The sequence below is a fragment of the Argopecten irradians genome, chromosome 10, assembly GCF_041381155.1.
Source record: "Argopecten irradians isolate NY chromosome 10, Ai_NY, whole genome shotgun sequence".
NCBI lineage: Eukaryota > Metazoa > Mollusca > Bivalvia > Pectinida > Pectinidae > Argopecten > Argopecten irradians.
This window is the reverse complement of record NC_091143.1, coordinates 8,481,311-8,498,888: the sequence shown is the minus strand read 5'-3', so window position 1 is coordinate 8,498,888 and position 17,578 is coordinate 8,481,311. Positions and strand designations below refer to the sequence as shown.

The 17,578-nt window shown below is 33.2% G+C and overlaps 1 protein-coding gene across 2 annotated transcripts in view; it reads left to right on the top strand.

The window, feature by feature from the left end:
• LOC138333039 (neuronal acetylcholine receptor subunit alpha-9-like) overlaps positions 1-17,578 on the top strand; it is a 34,561-nt gene continuing 16,983 nt past the window's right edge. Inside the window, exons 1-2 of one of the 2 annotated variants that reach the window (XM_069281144.1) lie at positions 92-110; positions 906-1,025. In XM_069281144.1, the coding sequence (XP_069137245.1) occupies positions 956-1,025 (70 nt within the window). In that variant the 5' untranslated portion in view covers positions 92-110; positions 906-955. Of the gene's footprint in view, positions 1,026-17,578 lie in introns of both variants that reach the window. The other variant, XM_069281143.1, reaches the window with a different exon arrangement.

Here is a 17,578-nt window from a genome sequence, read left to right as displayed (position 1 = left end):
ATCAGGCTTGTCGATCAGACTTACCCTTGTTTAAATACCACCATAGTTAAGTACACCATGTAGGGTCAGGCTGGCTACAGTATGTCGCATTCAGCAGTACAGATATACCCGTAATTATCAGGCTTTACAGCAGACATTGATGGACTCTCAGGCTTTGTTTTACCCGCAAATCAAAGTTTTATCTACATGTTTATGAGGATTAAGCTGTGATTTTGTTTAGTCTAAACAGTGTATAACATATGTATTTGATGCGCTGTATTAATCGGTCTTACCTGTAATTACCAGTTAAACCAGTAATTACCTATTTTACCTGTAATTACCAGAGATGTGTTTACAGGAATTGGCAGAACTTTCTGTTGTCCTGAACTTTAACTGTATTTAACCGTTTTACCTGTGATTTACAGTTTTACCTGTAATTTATAGTTTTACCTGTGATAAACCGTTTTACCTGTAATTAACAGTTTTACCTGCAGTTAATAGTAAGGTTTTCTCTGTGTATTGATGGATACATTTGCACACCAGACGAACTCATCTGTAACTTAGACTCACCTGTTAATAATTTCACCTGTAATCAACAGAGTTTAATGTACATACCATTATATTGGCGGATACCATTAGTTGTACAGTTTTACCTGTAATTGATAGTTTTATATGTTTATATTATAATGGTGGATGTTTGTGGGCGTCTTTAAAGGAGTGTTAACAGTTAGATGTGTTACCAACAGGGTTACATGTAATTTAGCAGTGTTAAATGTAATTAACAATTGCTATACATGTATGTAATTAATAGTATATAATATAACTAGCAGCGTTACCAGTAACTACATTTGATACCTGTAACTATAAACAATGATATATGTAGTTATCAGTGTTACCTGTAATTAACAGTTATATATAATTAGCAGTGTTACCTGTAATTAACAAATCTACATAAAGTGGTTGGTGAGTGATAAAGATGAGGATAACGTCTGCCCGAGTACTACTGGTGTGCTTCCTGTTGGTGGGACTCCAGTCACGGAACAAAGGTAAGTCATTTAGTCATTTCTGATTCTATACTTTTTTTTTAATTTGTTACCAAATGCGTTCCTTTTAAAAACCATGAAAATTGGAATATGTGTGATGTACCGGTAGGAATGGTACTGAATGATTAATGATTATCGACCTTGCCTCAAATCCTACCTGTATGTGTCCTATACGACAACAGCTCAATTATAGTCACAGCAATAAGTCAATGTACATAAATAAATGATGCATATCGCTAGCGCTGTAGTCAGTTATCTGTCTGCTCGATCAGAGCCCTATAATGCCGTTACGACATTGCATTATCTGGGAAATCAAATAATTCTTAATGTCTACTTTAAACGCTTCCTTGCAATAAACAGACATTGCCTCTCCTTTGGTAGAGTTAACGTTGTACAACAAAGGCCAAACATTAAAGGTTAGGTGAAATATCGAATATTTGACATCACTCGTGCACGTGCAGAGTCAGTCATTCGTGATCGTTTGTTGTTTGGTTTAACGGTCCATTGACAATCTAAGTGAATCTCTCATTAATAATGTTCTGCATAAAATATTGCCCTCACATCAATTGTTTGTATGCATTTATGAACAGTATTTACAAGCTTTAAGGTCCCACCCCGATCAGTCACAATGGGATATGTGTCACTTTATTATACTAGGGTCACCGTATACTATCGTTCTGCCATTGTGTATAACAGAGCATACGCTGTATGGTATACAGTCTAAGAGGAAATTATTCTATCTATCTATAACAAGGAAATTTTTCACTTCTTATACAAAATGTTGATTTCGTAAAAGAAACAAGGATCCGTAATGATTTCTTTTGACGGTCTTTTATTACACTAGCACTTTGGCCGTGAACGGTAGGATATTCCAAAATAGTGCCGTATTGTCCGTTCGGTGGTCGTGGCCTTCACTGATCTTTCAGAGTATAAACATAAGCTTAAATGAAATACAACAGATAAACACCTGACATTTACTGCTCTAAATTTACTGGTCAGGCGGGTAGGCTAATTATACTTAATTGGCGTGTCCATTGCCCTGAGGCTAAGTGTCATACCACCTGGTTGCCCCGTGTACGTAATATAATTACTCAATTTCAATTTCAATTTGTTTATTTCCGTAAGCTTTGCGGCTTATAAGACACAAAGTAAAAATTTAATACATATTGAATATTTTAAACATGTACAAGAGAGTGATTGTATACAAAAAAACACAAACAAATCAATTATTATACATCAGATACTACACAGTTACGGTGTATTAAGAGACAGAACGTTTCTGGAATGCAAGTTTTATGAATTTTTCGAGATTATTTAATCATTGACATTATTAACACTGAGCAATTGAACAAGTTTGAACACACTTGGATGATAAAAATGATAAGGTTTCAGATATCTAACTCGTCGTTGGGTATAAAAAGGACATTTAAGGATGAAGTGAAACTCATCTTCTATATCGTTGGTATAACAAACTGCACAGATTCTATTAGGTCGTGCTACATTTTGAAACCTACCACTTTCTATATTTAACTTATGACTACTTAATCGTATACTTGTAATACTGTTTTTATACTTTTGATCAATGTGTTTCTTTAAATAATAAACCAAAATTGTCTACCAGATGTTGATATAAAAATCCTTTTGAGGAATTCTGTATTCTGTATAAAATTTCTTGAGTACATACATCATAAAATTTTTGTTCAATTAGTTTATATACAATATTACTCTCATACGTACTATTCCACAAATACCCCAATCCTAGCTTATTCAGTTCGGCTTGTACATTCATGATCAAATCATCATTATCTAATATTTTCATATACTCCATTAGCTTTATGTGACAAGCAGATATAATTACCGTGGTTAATCCAACAACAATAAAATCAAGGAAATTTGTATAGCAATGTCAAATGTAGTGTCTGAAATAAATATACACATCCATCTGTCCGTTAAAATTATTTGTAGGTACGCGTTCACTGTCCTTTTTTTACAATAATGTATTATTATAGAAAGCACTAAAATCCTTATGATATATCTATGAAAACAACGCATAGAGTCGCTATATAAAGGAAAAACTAAAAAATCAATCCTACAATCATAAAATATAATAAATAAACAGTATGTTATCGTGCATGGAGAAAAAGTGTCTCGGAAGAGTAACCGCATACTGTCCATTGATAGCTCCTACATAAAGCTGAGCGCAAGTCATCATCAATGTCATGGCAGTATAGAAACTACTACATGAATAGGCCATGGGCTAGGAGGGTCCCACATGCACACCCAAACCTCCAAACCAATATTTTTCCGAACCCATATGACCCACTGATCACGAAAAAAATCAAACAGTTAACATTGCATTAGTTTGAACGTGATGACGTCATCAAGATGTCTGCCATCTGGAATTTGACTAAAAAGTGAAAAATAATCATGACATTGACATTTTTCAATCGAATTAGACATATGAAGTATCAAAATGACCACAATAGAACAATAAATACACATTAGAACTAAATAATCCAAGATATGTAGTGATTTTAAACGCAGAAAATGAAAAAATAGGATTTTAAGCTAAAAACGGTATTTTTTTTAGCAAATTTTTCATATTTAGCTTGCCCCAGCAAAATTGGTTTCAAACAGCAAACTATTCTTTCTTATTAGTTATTTCACCTCTTATCACTAAAATCAATAAAAAAAACCAACAGAAATACAATGTTAATATTGGGATTAAGTTGGGATGAACTTCCGGTTATGACGTCATCAATATGTTAGCAATCTCGAATTTCACCAAAAACTGAAAAATAGTCATAACATTGACATTTTTCAACCGATGTAGACAAATGAGGTATCAAAATGACCACAAGAGAACAACAAATATATATCAGGACCAAATAATCCAAGGTATGTAGTGATTTCAACGTAAGAAATGAAAAAATAAAATGTTACGCTCAAAAATGGTAATTTGTTCAGCAAATTTTTCATATTTGGCATGACACAGCAAAATGTTTCCCAACAAAGAAACCTGTTATTTTAAATCATTATTTGACCTCTTATTAATCAGCAAAAACAACAACATCAATAACAAAATTTTGATTGTTATTTTTTCCAAATCTTTACAATTCTGGTGTCTTAGAATTTCTCGAATATAACTATGGCTATTGACGATTTATATCTTAACAAATCGGAATTTAAAGTTGGCTGAATATCTAAGTGAGACTTTTCATGTTCGAAATTTTGTAGACTGGCAGCGTCTCAAAATGAATTATTACAGCACAACGCCAAATAATAGGGTTTCAAATTAAAACTTAGGTAAGCCTGTGTTTCCGTTAATATCTTGACAGTTTCCGAAACGTTTTGTGTCTTTTTGAATGACCACATCTATTGTTTATTTCCTGTGTATAACGCAAGGAAATGTCAGATGGTGACTACAGTGTCACATATTTCTTTCACTGGTTCTCAATGATAACCACCATCGTTGTGCGTGCTTTCTTGCCAGTGTGTCGTCTTCGATGTCGATGATTTGATGAGCTGATGTCTCATTACATTACCGGTTTACCATCTTGGTTCTAACTTAAAAACCATCCATGGTCAGAGTTAACATCAAGGACATCGGGTTCAGGGATCTGGGAGCTCTTCCTATTTCTAAACTAGTGATTCATGTATCGTATATGATGTTCCACACTTCTCCGTTATGATGGAAAAGACATCAGATCCATATTCTTCGAAGGGTTGAGTTGGTTCTTCTTAATTCGTATGAAGCACAGTTCGTCATTCTTGTGAACCCTCAACGACAATATATTGCACAAGGTGAATTCTTTGGGGTCATACATGGGGTCTACAGTGAAGTTCCACTCTTTGCCAAGTTTGGAAGCACTGTAGAGAACTTTTTTCTGGAGAGTCTTCAATGATGTCTCCACGCATACACCAGACGTGACACAACGAACACCTTCAAGGGAGTGGGAAAAGTCAGACTAGTGAAGACTCTCCAGAAAACTTAATAGGTTGATGCAAGAGCTTTCTAGAACATTTAAGACATCCAGGATATAAACTGTGCCATCTTTGGCCGTACGAGTGTTCACAAGGTTGATGAATGATGTTCATGCGAACTATGGAGCTATATTCTAAGGGGAACCCATTCCATCATTCGAAGAATGTGGATCTGTTGTTCCAGATATGAACTCTGGCCATGGATGGGTCTTGAAAGATGACAGGTTAGAACAACACTAGTAACGCACTTTCACATCAGAGACGACGCTCTGGTTTCGGACGAATTGGATAAAGATATCTCGATTACTCTGATTCGGACCGCATGTACCAGTTACCAGACATGCCGACTCACTTAAGTGGATAGAGCATAGGAAATAAACAATGGGTGTGTTCATTTACAAAGACACAAATGTTTTGGAGACTGTTAAAGATATTAACGGAAACACAAACTTAGCTTAGGTTACATTTGTTACGCTATCAGTAGGTGTTCTGCTGTAATAGATATTATTAAGACGGTGCTAGTCTACAAAAAAGCATGAAAATGGATTATGTTAGGAAATTTTGATGTTAGGAAACTGTGACTTGTCCCACCTTGATATTCTGTCAACTTTACATTATTTTTTCTACTTATAAATCGTCAATAGTCAATGCTCTATTTACGAAAATTACAACATACCAGGACACTAGTGTAAGCGGTTTGGAGTTCGAGCAATCATATCCCATTACGAATAATAGTTTTGTTCTTGGGAATTATTTTTGCCGCTTCAAGCCAAATTTGAAAAATGTGTTAAAAATTACCATTTTTGAGCTTAAATTTTTTTTTATTTCCTGCGTACATCTACCTACATTTATTGGATTGTTTGGTCCTGATATGTATTTGTTGCTCTATTGTGGTCATTTTGATACCTCATTTGTCACCAACCATTATAACTCTGGACAGTATATTCTGGAATATGTAAGCCCTACTCCTAAATGGTCTATTAAAATAGTACTGTTATGCCATGTCACTACAAACAAAAGAAAAGTCATGTCTATATCTGTTATACCCATTGCTATTCCATTCGTCTCGCTGTCATTAAATAATGATTCTTTCAACAATCATAGTTTATTATGAGCCTCATCAAGTTCGCCCATTTTCGATTTCTCTGTCCATGTTTTTTGATAATCGATTAGAGTCCTGCTGAACTTGAGAGGAAATATAATTGTAAGATATAAGAGTCACAAAGGTTTGACTTATTAAGAGGAAATATAATTGTAAAATACAATAACAAAGGTTTGACTTTTTAAGAGGAATATAATTGTAAGATATAAGAATCACAAAGGTTTGACTTATTAATTAAATCGATGGTTTGAGAATATCTCAAAAATGTTAAAATCAAACTAATCAAACAATATGACGTTAAGTCCTCTTCAATTTCAAAACCAACCGATTGAGAGAGAAAAAGAACGGAAAAGGAGAAAAAAAACAGAAATTGACAACAAGGGAGCTATGAATATGGACTATACGTTTCCGAATAACACATGTAGAATAAACAAGGATTTATCCTATTATGTGACTGATAAATAAAAGGAAAAGATCTACCAAACATATTCGATAAAACAATAAGCTGAATTCTTTACTGGACAAATGTAATGTCCCAAATAGTCGCAGGTACATTTCTTACGCTCTACACACAGAGCAGCTGGATAAACATCAAAGTAATATATATTAAGTTAGTATATTAAGAAAAATATAGGATGGGTAGCTTTGTTTCTTAACCAGTCCATGAATAATTGGTATGCACCAAACAGTTACAAGGCAATGGTGTTCATAAACATGTGAACTATAAAAATGTCCCAAAAGCATCAACATGGTTTTACACCTTTGAGTGTAAGATATATTATTTAACGATACCAGTAGAGAGTAAGAAGTAAGATTCATCAACTGTGGAGGGTGGTGTTACCGTCATACTTCACTGCATTGATATAACTTCCATATTACCAGGTAACGAAATGTGTCAAGATTATAATGAATTAGTTTCGATATAATTAAAAGTAAAACAAGTTGATATGGGCGCCCAAAATTACAACGTAAGAGAAGGGAATGGAGTCGGTTGTTTAAAATTCAAAGCGATGTTATTGTTAGTATGTATGGAAATCTTGGCCAATACCATATATGATATTGCAAATGTGATTGTGATATGATTATGGTACATGCTGAGCGGCGACGACATTTAACTTGTTGGCACAACACAATGGAAAATTAAAGAAACTGGAACCTTGTGCTATTGATTTCATGTTTTAGGTATGTAATAGGGTTCATTAGCATTGTATCATATATTGCATCTCCGAACTTTAGATTTATCTATACACTATTCTGTAACAGAGTTAAGCTACCGGCATTATGTATCTTAAATTGGCGATTTATAAATACGTATCATTATTTCCAACCATGGTATCCATGTATTGTGATGAAGGATATAAAATATAACTCTTTCACATCATGCGACAGAAAATTTAATATACTCAATTTCACGTCCTCTTAGTTGATGGAATGATCTAATACTTTAGCAGTTTTGTTCACATTGCCATTACAAACTTGATATAGACTGGTGTAAATTGTATATATTCATAATGTTTGAATGCCATTTGGAATTTTATGGTGGTTTTTCTAACTGATGTGGGTCACACGATGGGTATATGTTGCCTGAATTACCAAGAAAGATTTAAATTATTATCTGATGTGAAGTATCTTAGGGAGTCTACTGTACTATCTCCCCTAGACTGTATACTCAGTAAAGTCACAGCTGTAACGATAAATCTATGATACTTCTCATCAGTTTCAACCAGACACAATAAAAAAAGAGATCATTGTCAGTAAGCAACACCTGTATGGGATCAGTTGTCGTATTTTGGATTCTTCGTGAGACACAAATCGATATCTTTAATTGTTTTAATTAGATATAACTCTATATCAATATGTTTTACCACAAATTTATTCTTATCATTCAATCAGCCTCTTTTCTGTTTTAATGAAAGTTAACAACCCAATTCAATAAGACATATTACACAGAAATATTCGATATAGTTTGACGTCACTGCATGAACAATGAAGTGACCTAAGGGAATATTAACACAGCAGAAAGATTGCTTGCTGTGAAATTTACCAGGTTCACGTTGTCTGTTATTCACCAATCATCTGATACCAAAAAATTGTAAAAAAAAGTTCGGTTCTCATTGATAGATTTAAATTGAAATTGATTACTGTTTTTATTGATATAAAAATATGCCGACATACATTGTGATATGATACACTTAATGTCTTGTTTTATATACAGGTCAAGATTAACATGTAATGTACATATCATAAATCATACTTACCATGGTTACCTTTCATAATTATTGAAGTTAGTTTTTTGAGTTTGACACAAAATTGACTCGAAAATACATTGAGCGGGATCCCATTACTGACGTCCACGACATTGACCTTGATTTGACGTCACAATAGCGATTATAATCTTCAAAGACATATATAGCAAGGGAGATTCACTTGATAAAAGACAAATATTATAAAGCTAAGCGTATATTTACCTCTCTTATACACTAGGTCCTAAGTGATGCCATTGACCGAAGGAGCTAATGAACAAAAACTAAGTATGTTAAAAACAAAATGGACTCGATCTATAATCTCTGACACAACATACACCTTTAATTAGATTAACAGGTAGCAATATCTCTGACAAAAGCTATATAATCAATAGATTTTCTCGTGTGTACAGCATCCTCGGGAAGTAGGTAGTCCTGAACATCCGTCGGACAGTCTTTATTGTTAGGTTATTGTTTTCTTGTAACGGGAGCTTCACACACACATCACATGTTTTGTCAGGATTATTTACATTCACTTAATGTTTCAGAACATACACTTAATGTTTCAGAAGCTATTGTAAGAGATGGAAGCACAACGTTTTTAATACCGTAGTTAATATGCATGGTGACCCTGTGTATTACCGGAGGATGTTTACATGCACGTTTTTGTCATTTATTCATGCGAATTCTTATTTAATTGCAATGCTTTTATGGGATAATTTCTCGAATGAGTCCTATTATTGAATTTATTAATACTTTCTTTACATACACAACACATTGTCGAGGAATGATGTTATTTCAATATAAATTGGCGAAGAGTTTGATCATTCAAACTTGATTACATATGTTTATTGATATTTAAGTACAAATTAACAAAAAATGATTTATACACTTGCAATGCGTTTAGTTGAGGTTACATTCAAGTTTAAAAAATTTAATTAACACTCAGAACCGAATTTATCATAAGTATCATTAAGTTTGACGTATTATTTTTTCTGTCAATTTTGAACTAACTGCCAGGCCTCAAAAGTGATTTTTATTGATTAAATACATTTTGAATATATCAAATATAGTATTTTACGTACACTGCCAATGGATTTTATATTACAATTCCTATGACAAAGTTACACTTTAAAAAGATATCAGGTATCTTTTTGCCGACATAGATTTACAGAAAATCTATTCTAAAATATATGCTAAAGTGATAGAACATCCTTCAATATCATGTTTGCGGTGTTTGCTTTATACATGGCCGTAAGTAGAAAAAACCGTCGGAGCAATTAATTTTTTTTCAATGTCATTTTCTTATAACATTTTTTCCAAAAAGGGATCCTTTCATTCAGACGTGTTTGTAGTCAGAATGTTTGACTTACGTCGTTTTCAGTAGACATTATATAGTGTGAAATTTTTTAAGTCCAGTAAGGAGATGTGTTATATCAAGTCTTTTTTTTTTTACCTTTTTTTACGATCTTAGCCTTCAATTTTTATTCAATCCTTTTTCCAGTTAATTACCTTAATGCATATCAGCCAATTTTTTTGTCTCATTTAATATTCAGAATCACAATAAGATGTCATATGAAAACATTGATTATAATGGGTAATGTGTATAAAAATTGGCAATGATCTGGACAATTATCCATTTGTTGTGATATGTCACGTTTCTTGTCTTTATTCAGACTTAAATTTAACTTGTTGTAAAACAATGGAAATTTTAATATGTCTAAATGGATAACCTGGATCTATTGATTTTTAAAATGGTACATTGATACAGTGGTTTTAAGCATTAAATTTTAGCGCAAAATTGTGACTTTGATCTAGTTTCCTTTCGTAATGGTTTGGACTTGCTACCGGCTTTATGTTATCAGTAATGATATTTATTTACTTTTATACTTTTCATGTACCATCAAATTATTGATGAAACATTTAAATTTAAGTCAGACAATCAAAATGACTAGAAAAATTTAATATCTCAATACATATTTTACATGATATAACCACGAAATTGGCACCCCCTACCTTATTTTGAGGTTCAACTTTTTTATTACTATCATTGACCATTATTTCAAACTACATATCATAGATTGTTTATAAAGACATTATGTTAAAAAGGCATCGAATTTTTGGTGGGTTATTTTGTAAATGTGGGTCAACGAATATAGTTGACCGTGAATTTATCTATGATTGAACGAATCAGATGTGATCTCAATATCAAAATTGACTCAAAAAGTATACTACTCTCCCCAGACTGTATCATGTTCCTGAGAACAGTCGTGATTCATAATTCTATGGTCCATCAGTAGAAAATAATCAATTACAAAATTTATTGTTGCAACACCTACAACTATCTATTGATCGAAGTATGGATTTTTCGTGACTGCAAATCGATAATTTTAATTTCCGGACTATAATTTTCGGAGCTCATTTCATATATTTTTACCTTTCTTATCCTAATTAATTTACACATCAATCATGTTTCTTTTCTGTTTTCCCTCTTCTTTTTACAATCCCAATTCATTATAATGTTTTTATACAGGATTAATACGATATTGAATGAAGTAATTGCGAATTTATGGATTAGTTTGATTTAACGTAGTTAATATTATCTCTCACCACTCCCAGAAAGTATAACCTCAGGAATTTTTAAATTAGGTTCACGTTGTTTGATTTATTATTAATGTTTGGCACCTTGCGAAATTCTTATTTAAGTTAATACTTTTTTATGCGGATTTTAAGTATTGATGTACTGTAATTTATGATTATAAAAATATCCGCGTAATGTTACAGGGAATATGATAACATTCCAACATATTATGTCTTGTTTTTTATATAAGAGTTCAAGATTAACAAATGTGATTCATAAGCGGCATTTTGGAAACCTTCATAACCATGACAGTTAGTTAATTTGTTTGAGGAATGATTGAAAATCGATAAGTAGCAAACGGGTCACACTTTTGACGTCCACGACTTTAACTATTTGATCTCAACCATGATGATATTGTCCTGAACTACATAATACATTTAAAATTTTATTCACTAATCAATTTTCTATTAACTATAGAGAAATGGTATAGTACAAATTGATGCGTAAATTTACCTCTTTATGGAACATAACTGATAATCCTTTCATTGAACCGCGTAGGCGAATACTCGTATCAATAAACAAGGTTCGGTAAATTTAGTGATAAATGGACTCGATGCTACTATAATTAAGGACAATATACAGTTTAACCGCCTTCTATTTAGCAATATTCTCGTAATTATAAAATTAGATTTTATATTAAAAATATAGAAGTGAAGTCAATAGGTAGTGCTGATAAATCATAAGCTTCGGACTAAATAATTTAGGGCCCTTTTCTAGTGAAAACACGCTTTACATGCCAAAAAAGAACAAAAAAATATAAATATTCATTAAACAAGACATTAATAGAGATTGTTTCTATTGTACAAGTGTGTGAAACCCCACTGGTAAAGCAAAACAATAATATATGTTATATGGTAGACCACATTTACTAGTTGCCAAAATTACACGTTTGTATAATGGTCAGTTAGTTAGTAATGCGAATTCTAATTGCAAGCTTTACACGTTAGGATTTCTAATAATGTATCCTGTTCATAGTAATGGCTCAAGGGATATAGCATTGATTGGCGCGACATGGATTTCAGTATCAATAATTGGGGAATTTTAGTCAAGTAATTTCACTAAGATAGGATGTATCCTTACCCAGCAGGTAAAAACACAGTTTTAATATTGTTTTATACTAAACACCCGTAGCAAATAACCGTTACTAACATCGAGGAAATGTAAAATAGGTTCGCGGAAACTTAATACTCGCTATGGTATCTTATAATTTAAGACAAATCTGATTAAACGGTTTTTTCGCCCTCGTGTCAATGGGATACAAAATTTTTTTAATTGTAATTTGTAAAACTATGGGCGGTCACCGTTTAAAATCCGCAGGTTTAAAGTTGAGAATTAATTCAAAGACTAACTAGTGTTATAATTTTATTTTACCCGTATATCACTTAAACGAAAACGATTCCAATGCTATACACGGTAAAAAATAAGATACATCTAATATCAGGAGTCCCTAATTAAGGTGGAACACGTCTATATTTGTAAGAACATGCGATATTGACTCGTAAAACTACAAAAAGCAAATGATACTTAGCCTTTTATATATCCAGTTTTTTTTTGTTTTCAAACTAAATGGGACTTTTTCAAATTTATACAATCATTACTAAATCGATTGACAAACTGTTCCATTATCTCCGATATAAATATGTTACAAGATAAGGGTCAATATTTAACAGTAAACGTCCGCCTCAAAAAAGAATCGGACATTTAAATAGTGACATTTCCTTAATTAACTGTTTGGAGAGCTAATTACTTTCTATCTTTCTTATAATATGGACTTTCAAAGTATGGCGAATTCTGTGTTATGAACACACTATATAGAATTAGACTGATAAGTAATAATATGCTTTGGCAATGAGGAGGTGACCGTATTTATCAAGAAAAAGATGTTTAACTATACAGCTTAAGTTTTAATATACTTTATTATGCGTTCATTTTATGAACTTGTCCATAGAGTCAACTTTTAACAATAAAAATAAAGATTAACTTAAAAACTTGTTGACCAGTGGCTGCAAAAGTTATGTAAGGAATCATTACCAATGTCTACATATTATGAACCTGTAAATAGGTTTTAATATTGTTTCTTTCTTTTAATGCTACATCAACTTTCAATGAATCCATAGGATCACATTGAACGATAATACCGTTTCTTTGCCATAATAAGACATTCTTAGTCAAGTAACTACACGTACAAAACATATTAAGGTAGCCATGACTACTAACTAATCGATGTGTTTGACACAGGGTCCATTCATCACTGTTTATAATTTTAAAATTTTACAATGAAATGTGAAGCAATTGTTTTCAGTTTGTAAATAACTCTGTTATGAAGTACCCCGTAAATACTCAATGTAAACATCCGCCATATTGACCAGTTTATTTGTAAAATAGAATGCCTTAAATATTTACACTTAAATAAGGTGTACATTCGAAAAACTAAGTTCTTATAAGAATTTAAGGGTGGTGAAGTCAGTAAAAGAATCAATAATCTGACTATTCGTATAATTACACAAGTAGATGATTACTAGTCCCTTAAATAATTTTATTGAACTAACGACTCTTTAAAAGACCGATAAATCCATTACTTTGGACAACAGTGAAATTAAGAGATTGACATATTTCACTTATTTCTCTGTCCACCAGTAACAAAACTTTAACAAACTCTTTACTACCAGCTCGTAATAGAGGTTCAGATTCTGTCATTTCGTAACGGCAACAACAGTATGCTTATCAAATTATTATAGTGAGAACATGACCTGTCAAAAGTTGAAAAAACGGTAACTTTCACACATAATTCAGCCTTCACTACGAGGTGTACTCTTTAACCCAATGGAAACGTCTTATAAGGGTTATACTAACTATGGCTGTAGGTCGATAGTCAAACATCCCATGCTATAGGATTTATATCTTATCCGGTTTCGGATTTTCTTAGTGGACTTTCGGTATACAAGGTACTGTGACAGTTTCCGCATTAAAGTTCAGAAGAAACAAAGGGCAAAGTGCATTTATTAATTATGATGAAGTAATTATGCTTATAAATAGAAACATGGCATATCAGGGAACAAGTGTTTTGATCGCAAATATCCTCAGTCTATATAAGTTTGGCCTGTAACACACTCGAAATATTTCTATGTTAGTGGAATGTTAGTGACAGTTCTCGTCAAAACAATTGGCTTTCTTAGGATTTAGCTATAATGAGTGTATACCCACACTATTCGTCAAAGGTAAGTGTGACTTAACCCACATCAAACATGAATTAGTTCTGAGTATATCGTTGCAAAACTTCATATCTGAAGTATGCTAGATTAAATCGTCTAAATGTCCACATAAGCTGCAGTGACAGAGGAAAGTGCTTCCTCCAAGATTATATAAACTTGGCCCTATCACGCTAGCGGTGCAGTTGACAATCACATGACTAGTGTGACAACGCATGCGGGAGTTTTTGAAAATAGGTCTGACAATATGTCGAGCCCCCACATAACGGGTTTACACATTATACCAGTATGAAGTATAAACGTGTAAGTCCATGTCATTAAATTTTAGAAAAGTGTTGACACTCCAAGAATAAGCGGTTCGAATGTTATGAAAAGAATTGTATAATAGCCGCCATGTTACCCCCATAAAGTGTGACAACCCCACATAAAAGTGTGACAACCCACATAAAAGTGTGACAACCCACATAAAGGTGTGACACCCCACATAAAAGTGTGACACCCCACATAAAAGTGTGACACCCCACATAAAAGTGTGACACCCCACATAAAAGTGTGACACCCCACATAAAAGTGTGACACCCCACATAAAAGTGTGACACCCCACATAAAAGTGTGACACCCCACATAAAAGTGTGATACCCCACATAAAAGTGGGACACCCCACATAAAAATGTGACACCCCACATAAAAGTGTGACAACCCACATAAATGTGTGACACCCCACATAAAAGTGTGACACCCACATAAAAGTGTGACACCCCACATAAAAGATTGACACCCAACATAAAAATGTGAAAACCTGGATAAAAGTGTTACATCCCACATGAAAGTGTGACACCCCAAATAAAAGTGTGACACCCCACATAAAAGTGTGACAACCCACATAAAAGTGTGACACCCCACATAAAAGTGTGACACCCCACATAAAAGTGTGACACCCCACATAAAAGATTGACACCCAACATAAAAATGTGAAAACCTGGATAAAAGTGTTACATCCCACATGAAAGTGTGACACCCCAAATAAAAGTGTGACACCCCACATAAAAGTGTGACACCCCACATAAAAGTGTGACACCCCACATAAAAGTGTGACACCCAACATAAAAATGTGAAAACCTGGATAAAAGTTGGAACCCTACATAAAAGTGTGACGTCCCACATGCAAGTGCGGGGTTCAATTTGCGATTTTCAGTAAGCTATTGTTTATATTTTCGTTGAAATTGGATTCTATTCAAAACATGAAAAGTCATTAGAACTGTTGAATAGCATTCAAACTATTTAACATGTGATAGAAACTATTAGATATGTTTGATTCGTCGAAACCAAAGCTACATGTAATTAAACTTAATCCTCATTGTATTAATGACAAATACGTTCGTTTGTTGTTGTTTTCTATAAGTTCAAATACCCTACATGTATATTTGCACACTGAAGGGAATGTTTCAGCCAATTTTTTAATCACCATGAATACCTTTTTTATTTATCCTGACAATCAATGTGAATAAGACAGGGGTATTTTAAAGTGATGCTGTAACGTTTTGTTGCTTATTTATTTTTTCTCAAATGAATGAAAACGTCATTATTTCATCTCGTTATCAACATACAAAAAGTAAAGTCATACTGATGTTAAAGCCGTTGTGATATACATCCCTGATGTATCGATGATATCATTTCACAGCAGGTTCTTGCCAAAGGTCACTTTATTGTTTTTGCCAAAATGCCTATGCACTTTGTCTTTTATGTTTAAGGCATTCGTCTATGACTGTGGGGCATTTCAAAATATACTGCAAGCTAAACAATAACTCTTTGTTCTCTAGCACTTAAAATCAAGGTCGTGAGTTTGAACAAACGCTGTAAAATAAACGTGACAGATAACAAAAAACCTAATATGTATTTGCTGTGCAGCAGAACACACAGACGAAAACAATCGTCTCATAGTCTGTAGAATGTGCAGTCATAACACTTAGTTAGTCACGCTCTAAATGATAAGTAGATTCCATCTACCAAATGGGAAACGTGAACTTTACACAGATAGTTTGGGTCATTTTGAAAGCTTATTGCCACCTCACTTTAGACTGAGGAGAACATTGCACCGCATGACACAACTTGAGGAGATATCTGGTTGATCATTATGCAGATCTGACATGTATTAATGGGTGATACAACACCGATTCATGCGTGATAAGAATTGTACAAAGGCCACTTTTAGGCATGCTCGAAAACTGTGACGAATTTCTACATAGGTAAATTTACTTAATAGCCAGTTTATAAAATATGCATCTAAAATGCCTCATCTAAATGCACCACGACATGTACCCGACAGTGCAGATATGCACAGCTTTGTAGGAAATAGTACGTAGGCATGTTCATATAGACGAACGGCTGTTAGAACTATAAATACATTACAACCTTGACAAAGCCATCTTTACATAATCCGATATTGATGTCTTTGAAATTAATAGTAATATGATAAGTAGGTTTCGTTTCCTTTTTAATTATAGAAGTGCCCAAGCCTTAAATAATTAAATTTGAAAGTATATGTTTTTATATGGACAAATTAAGATAAATAAGATATGTAATTATTTAATGAACCGAAAATAAATTGTCGTCTAAAGCACATATAAAATCACCAACGGTATAACCATGACATATAAAAATACTGACATGTTTCTAAAGTAATTTGAAGATGTTCAGGGAAAAAAGAACCTTTTTATCTTTATAAAGTTTAAGTAAATAGAAATGCAAAATTTAGAAACTTTTTATGTCGGTAACAATACATGAGAAATTGGATCAGGAAAAGCTTAGACGTCGTCGTTCATCTGATCAGGGGAGTCAATCGAAAAAGGCAGATAAAGATCAACAATATGTATGGTCACCTTTGTAGTTATGTAAGCTTAGCCTTGGCATCGGCTTCACAAAGATCTTCCGAAATTTGTGAAAAATGTCTTTTCCAACAGAAAAAAAAATTATATGTAGAATGATTACATGAGTTTTAAGCCAATAAGAGTTCGATGTTACACTATCCAAACGTAATGCCTGATTATAGATTGTACTAACGATATTACAGCCCGTCTATATACAAACGTACCACCTCTATCAATGACTAGCGTCAACGGAAACGCTGAATTACTTTAATGAACACACTGGCCGGATATGTGTCCATTTTAGTCACTTTTATCTCCATTTTGATTATCCTGCACAACAGGATGATACCATGGTGGTATAGAAACGGCAATCAACCTTGCACCTCGCTCTCAAGGTCAGAGTTATTTCATTGTGTATTCCATGTACCTCTTATTGAAGGTATTTAGATTTTTTTAAGAGACTTGTTGAGTAACTTCATGTTCTGGTTTATATGGCGTACATGTATTTCC